At 39.2% G+C, this 7,372-nt stretch overlaps 1 protein-coding gene across 1 annotated transcript; it reads right to left on the reverse strand.

Moving 5' to 3' along the window:
* Nucleotides 1–1,165: 1,165 nt before the first annotated feature.
* LOC149831456 (glycosyltransferase BC10-like) lies at nt 1,166–4,961 on the reverse strand. Its single transcript, XM_090013020.1, has 2 exons — nt 4,290–4,961; nt 1,166–1,789 (listed from the first exon to the last, which is right to left on the reverse strand). The coding sequence occupies exons 1-2, from the start codon at nt 4,959–4,961 to the stop codon at nt 1,166–1,168; spliced, it is 1,296 nt and encodes a 431-aa protein (XP_089869146.1).
* Between the last annotated feature and the right edge of the window lie 2,411 nt (nt 4,962–7,372).

A 7,372-nucleotide genomic window follows, 5' to 3' on the forward strand; every position in this document is an offset into this window, starting at 1 on the left:
CATTGAAGAATGAAACTTTCAATAAATTGAGAGAGAAATTAGGTGTCGTTATAGTTTAGCTTAAGAGGGATTGTTGGAATTATAAGCTAGACTCTTCGTATTCTTCCCTCATTTTTGGGAAACTCGTTTTACATTAAGGCTTGTTGGAATTATAAGCTAGACTCTTCGTATTCCTCCCTTATTTTTGGGAACTCGTTTTACATTAAAGCTATTTGCAGTTTTCTATGCAATCTCTTTGGGTTCCTCTCTCATTTAATTTTTCTCCTTGAAAATGTAATAGTCTTTTAGTTTTCTATTGTAGGAATTTACTATGTAATTAAATTCTGATTGGGCTTGAATGTTATATATATATATAGCAGTTATGTATCATCATTTTGATAAGTCATTGGAATGTATTGAAGCCTTTTGTAGCCTTCTCCTTCTCTTGCACCATTTCTGTGTATTTTTCATTCTAGAGAACAATCTTCTTCTCTAGTGTGTTGTTTTATTTCCAACAGATTTCTCATCACCCTGCTTGTTTATCTCTTTTGCAAATTCTTCCAATATCTGAATAAATTACATTGCTTTATAAAAGAAAAGCATATTAGGCTATCACTTTGGGAATCAAAGGGGTCAATGTTTGGTTTTGAACTTTTGATTTAAGTTCAATCATGAGAAATGAGGCCAAGTTATAAACATTATAGTTTACTCAAACTCACAAAGTTGTCATTGATGTGATGCCAAAGGAGATGAAAATCTTGAACTTTGAAATTTTGAAACAATTTCATAATATGTCAGTTGCATTGGTGCGTCCAACCTTCCCTGGTGATATTATGTATGGACATTCGGGCCAAATAGTGAACTTATCAACGGTGAAAGATTGCCACTAATTTCATATAGTAGAACAGCACCTCCCTGAGTTGCGAATCAAACTCCTCCTTTCTTAATGACTCATTGGGGAACCCAGTGCCTTAGCATGGATGAACATGTTGATGGCCTTGAACATGAAAACCCACTGTTTCGATAGGGAAAGATAATATGTTTGTAATTTTCTTTTTTCTTTTTTTTTCCTTGATTTTGGTGTTAGGCAGAACCCTAATATGTTTGTAAATTTTATTGAACATAAAGAGGCAACCTCTTGAGGTTTGACATGGGTTTGGTGCTCTCTCTCTCTCTCTCTCTCTCTCTAAAATCCTAATGCCTGGGCTCCCAAGTTGAGCAATGTATCTAAAGAATCAGGATGAAACTTTCTAGCAAACAAGTTGCAAAGAGATGTCGCCTGTCCATTGTATTTGCACTGTGTTGCCTCCCTCATTTTCTTCAACAAGTCCAATGTGACATCTGAGCTGCCATAGCTAGCTGGGTGAGATCCCCCTTTACTCCAGTCCACATACGTTAAGCTCCTATTTGCACACCATGCCCCAAACTTCATGCTCATAAGAGTTTGAAAGTAGTGCTCATCCGCACATACAATCTTGGCAAACAAAGGGAAATAAGTCTGATCTGAAACCATCTCCACTGCAATTCTCCTGTGCACCTGAAACCATGAAGACCCTTTCCGCCATTGATCGAGCGTAATAAGTGATGCAATACTGTTATGGTACCGGCTATTGGCAGAGGGACTTGGATCCTCTACATTTACAAAAGACTCGGTGGACTTCATCAGGTAGTCGTAGACAGTGGTGAAGGGGAAGATAGGGATGCAAGCTTCTGATAACAGCAAAAACCATTGGTTCGAGAAATCAAGTAGTGCATTCGCGATGATGCGCCGTTCTCCTTGTGATTGGCTAAATGCTCCCCACCCAATAGCCTGTCTCAAACAAAAAACTGTTGAATAGAATTATATACTTGGATATAACAGAAATGAAGATGATCCCCAGTAATATTTCAATTAGTTCCAGTACCAACCACTCTTGTTTACGGCTAGCCAGTAAGTTCATGTAACAAAATGAAACTTTTAAAACTAGTAAATTGCAGGGTAAGCCAAGCACCATAAACTAGAATAGCATCATTTGCTGCCCTTCTATCTTACTGACAATTTGCCATGGGCACCCCCTAAGCTGATCCACTCCAATTGGGATCCACTCATCCCTATCATCATACCCCATCTTGAGATCCTATAGTTGCAAGTTTTAATCAAATATCACACCCCTTAATGTGATCTATATAGTCCATTTAATGCATATTGGCACTTTCATTGCCAAAATCTAAATTATGTGCAAGATTTTTCTGGTGATTAAAAATCTATAGTTGTAAAAATGCTATTTTTTTTCTAAAGAATTACATTTTTCTAAAAAAGATGCAATCCAAGTGCACTTCCTATAGAAAGAGTTACATTTATGAGGTCAGATTTGATCAAAACAACAGGACAGGTAGCCGGTCCAGCCACTGGATCTTCTCTCTACCGCTCGTACTTATACAATGAATGAAAATCAGGTTTTGGATTGTGTTGTGGCGCAAGAATCAGTGAAAAAACACCGACTTAAATCCCTTTATACTAAAAAATATTAAAAACATGTCATTTTCCATGCTATCCATTTGCCACTAATATCTTTTTCTCCTTTTTATTTTTTACTCTGATTTGATAAGATCTTGTAAATGCATCTTCATAATTCGTGATCAAGTTTTTGGCAAAGTGTAATTAAATAGCTACCATATGCACGATAAACAAAGATTATTTCTTAGAGTATTTCTTGGAAAATAATATCTTGACGTCTAAGCGAAGATGAAAAAGGTGGCTTCAATATTTTGTAGCCGTGTGAAGTTGCGAAAGCGGATCTAATTTGGTTTCACTCATCCTCTGTCATCGTACCCACTGTCTAAGCACTGAACTCCAGAACGAGAGAGAGAATCAGGTACAACTTTAGCGTGCTGCCACACCTGATCACCCTCCATCTTTACAGCCTGTCAGCTGTGGTACCCAAGAAATAATGGAGGGTAGGGGTGGGCAACCGCCCGGCAGCCTGATGAGCCAAGCTGACCAGGCCCCTCATGGGCCGAGATTGAGTCATGGTTTTAGGCTCGGGCACGTCAGGTACCGGGCCGAAACCTGGCCCGTTATATACTTTGGCCAGGCTCGGGCCAGCCCAATGAGCCTGAGTTATTTATTAATTTTTGTAATGATATAAATTTTTTAAAAATTAACTATTACATAGTAACTTTAATAACTATTATTATTTACCTAATTACTTGCATGGAAACTTGATATTTGTTAATTATTATTATTTACCTAATTAGTTGCACTAATTAAGAATTAGTTGCATGAGAACTTGCTATTCTCTCATTAACCCGTAGTTTCAATCAAGTATTTATGTATATTAAGATTGGGTCAGGCCGGGCTGGACCCAACCCGCTTCACATTAGCCCAACCTAATGGGGCGGGCCATAGGCTTCTCTTTAAACCTAAACCCATTAAGAACCGGGCCAAAACTCGGACGGTTATAGTAAACGAGTCGGGCCGTTGTGCCCACCCCTAATGGAGGGTGATCAGGTTCATCAGCAAAAGTGCACAATTATATTCCACATGTTCCTCCCTCGACCAGGTTGGTCGAGTGAGTAGATGTCGGGCATTTAGTAATCGGACTGCCTAACTTGCATGGTACTTGGTCCGGTCACTGGATCTATTCTTGGAGAGTGGGGAATGCATGGCATACTTGGCCGATCAATGGACTTGCTCAAAATGGGAGAGAAAACCTTGCTGACTACTATACAGCTGGTGGTAGACGGATATCTAGGCTGATTCTTTTAGGCTCAACACTGAGTTATTTATCACTTTTCATTTGTAAAATAAAGTAGTTTTTGTCGTTAAAATAAAAGTTTCATTACCACCGAGGTGGTATCCCATGTGGTAAGCGGGGTCCTGTGTCAAGCTGAAGGCCCAGGATCGAATTCCTCTGCCACATGAGCGGCTGTTATTCTGATAGGGGTTCACCTAACCCCAGCTTGCCTTTCCAAAAAAAAAAAAAGTTTCATTGCAAAATTGTCTCAAAGGCAGCAATGAAAAAGAAAAAAAGTAAAAGTTCGCATAGACTTAGTTCAAAAATAGGTGGTGAAGCACGTAGAGATTAGGGCACCTTAATTAAACCTAACCTGAATTTAGCCATGAGTGAGATTAATTACCCTTATATATCAATCTAGGAAACCAAATGTATAGGAAAGACTAGCGTGACCCCATGTGTTTTAGAGTTGGTTTCCCTCCAGAGGTCACTAGTACATAATCTATTATGGACTATTAAGAGAATTTGAAGTGGTGCATGAAATTCCAGAGTTTTCACCAATTCCAAACAGAAGCTAAAATACCATCATCTTACCTTGCTTGGTATTCGTCTTCCATAAAAGATTGATTGTTCTGAGACTGGCTCATTGTAAGAGGGGTGAGCATGAATATAAATAGAGAATTTACCATCATGTCCCTTAAAGAACCTCTCCCAAAAGGGTGCTAGTGGAAGGGGTCCTCTTGTCATGAAGAGGAAGGCAACCTTGGGGACTCTCTTGTAGGGGTACCCTCTAACCTTGGAAACCATGGATGCCCTCCATAGCAATTCATCATCCGTCATGGTATGCACCGCAGAATGAGGTTCAACCCATTCTCTTAATCCAATTATGGCCTTCGCTTCGCCCGCGCTTCCCCTGCACATCACAGCTTCACGAGTAGCAGAAGAATTCTTGTTCGGTGATTCGATATCCTCCTGTCTGGAAAGACTGGAATCAGAAGAATTCAACTTGTTTTCCGTCGACATCGGATCGATGTGAATGCCATTGAATGCATTGGTCATAGAGAGGGAGAGCTGAGAAATTGAGCTGGACTGTTGATTTAATATGGGGAGGTGGCTACTGATATGGAAGCTGGCAATGACACCAACAGTGATGCCAAAGGCAAAGAGTAGAAACTGGCAGATGAGGTTTGATGGGTACAACCGCAACTTCAAGAGGTGTATAGGCTCATCAACTTTATGTTGGTGATCGAGTTTCTTCTTCTCCATGGTGGTGCTGGCCGAGGTGGTATTGATGCTTGTAGTGTTGTGTTGCAGTTGAGAGTAAAATAGAGGGTTGGAGAAAGCAGACAGGGAATTTTTTATTTTTGGAAAGAAAGACTCGGAGAATTTTTAGTTTTGGAGGAAGCTAATGTAGTTTCTCCCAACTCGGAGCCTTAGGCAGAACTTGGGGAAACGTAGAGTAGGCTCGATGGTTTTTTACCTCACTTTGAAGCAGCAGCAGCCTTCTTTTACTCGACTAAATCTCCAAGAATCCTAATATAATACTGGTAATTTTGTTTTTTACGTCTCTGTTGATTCTTTTCATGGCATTATAACGTGATAGTTGTTGACTTGAAACAACAACATAGTATGCTTTAGAAATAGAGAAGGTAACAAGTTGTTTGGACATCGTCTGATCATGCGATGGCAGTGATCGACGGCAGTCAATGCGTCAGATTGAATCCCGCTTCTTAATGACTTTTGGACATATACACGATAATTAATGCCAAGTACTGACTAAATGAGCAAGCAATATCTCGCTGGGGATGGTAAACGAGCCCAATGAATCGAACAGAGGGTGTTCAAGCTCGGCTCTTTTTTCTGGAGAGCCAAGCTGAGCTCGCGCTTACTCATTAACAGAAAAAAAGAAAATTTAAATTAAAAAAGAATAAAAATCTGATTCTAAACCTAGTGAACTAAACTCAAACCGGCTCATTGAGAAAAAAAATCATTGTTTTAAAGCTGTAAGCTATGGGATTTGAACTCTAGAACTTATCGCTTGCAAGCCAAACATTTCAACCATCCACACTCTGTGATATAAAATATATTTATGACTAGATTATGAGCCTCTACCAGTCAGAATTGGCTCATCTCATTTCCCAGCCCTAATCGCTGAATAATCCATGCATGTTTTGTTTCCCCACAAAGCTGAGGGCAGATGAGGTAGCTGATTCGTGGTTTATATTCAATCTCCACAGCACTTCACTTGATTGAGATGCGTGCAGGCCCCAATCTCGTAGTTCCTGAGTGAGATGTGCGGTGGGGATTGATCAGTTGTATTGATTATATATGACCTTCATCTGCACTCCAGTAAACCCACAGCTTATGGATCCACATGATTGGCTGTTAGGAGTTCAAGCCATGCAACTGATCCCGGTCAACTTGCACATCGTTTTGGTTTGCTGATTAAGCGTTGACCTAGAGATTTGTGATATGAGAAGCAGCTGGCATCTCCACTCATCCCCAAACTCTTCCCTAAGGTCCATTCACCAATCAGAGGACAGCATTTTGACTGTAGGGCCCATTGAATGCTTCCATGTGATTGGCGTAACAGAGTGCCATATGGGTCAACTTAAGGGATGGATGGGTCCCCATCGTAACATAGAGCCATCAATGCACACTCCCCAATAGGATCTGTTATTGTTAACTTGATAGTTGTACGAGGTAGTATTTGAATGTTCTAAATGGCAACTTTGGGCACGCTTGTTTGTCCCCTCATGTGATTTGGAATCACATTAGAAGCGGGTAAAAAACTATATCATAGGTATTCTTCATTCTTCAACTTGCTTTCATGTCATGTCCCTTTGTATATAATTTTTAATAGAAAATTGCACAAGAACTCGTGTCATTTTACCCGTGTCCATGTGACATGGACAGGTAAAAGACCCCAACTGTAATTTCAAATAAAACCGCCCTATTTTATCATGCTTGCTTGCATGTGAGAAATGGGAATGATTATATGATGATAGTGAATGAACGATTCTCATTTGGGACCAAGCAAATGTTCCATTAATTGCTACTAAAATTTTAGTGATATTTCAAACTAAAAATGATTGTATTGTACGCGAGATGATTCTTAAAATGCCTTATAATTTTTAAAATTTGCTCGATCTTTAAAATCTTAAATTTTCTCATATATGCGATTTTTCTTTCAAATATCCAAAATATATGATTTTCTCCCAAATATGTCAGTTTTTTACTAAATATATGAATTTCCTTCTATGCATTTACACCCCTTATGTGATTTTATTAAATGAAAGCTTGCACATTTTTTATACATTCACAACTATAATTGTGAAGCTCTCCAAAATGTGTGCACCTTTTTTAACTAAATACTTCCACATTCGTGAATGACCTGAGACACAAATGTCCTCCTCCCTATGCCTCTTATGAGATTTTTGTAAAAGGAGTTCCTACATTTTGGGGACATTTGCAACTCATGGTTGCGAATATCGTATTGTATTTGTGAATGTCAGGACATGTCAGGCAAAGGGTCTTTTGCTTGGTATTTGCAAAAGTATCGCTAAAGGTAAAAAAAAATTAGTGGTGCTTTTGAAGCGCTGCTAAAGCCTTTATCAATGCTTCAAAAGCATCACTAAAGCCTTTATTGATACTTCAAAAGCGTAAAAAGCCTTCTG

Source organism: Nuphar pumila, chromosome 7 (genome assembly GCF_984573655.1).
Source record: "Nuphar pumila chromosome 7, dmNupPumi1.hap1.1, whole genome shotgun sequence".
Taxonomy (NCBI): domain Eukaryota; kingdom Viridiplantae; phylum Streptophyta; class Magnoliopsida; order Nymphaeales; family Nymphaeaceae; genus Nuphar; species Nuphar pumila.

Excerpts from the sequence above, each read along its gene's own strand:
- LOC149831456 (XM_090013020.1), bottom strand. The coding sequence starts at position 4,961 with ATGGAGAAGAAGAAACTCGATCACCAACATAAAGTTGATGAGCCTATA. Across the intron at positions 1,790-4,289 it reads GAAGACGAATACCAAGCAAG|GCTATTGGGTGGGGAGCATT; the intron begins GTAAGATGATGG and ends TGTTTGAGACAG.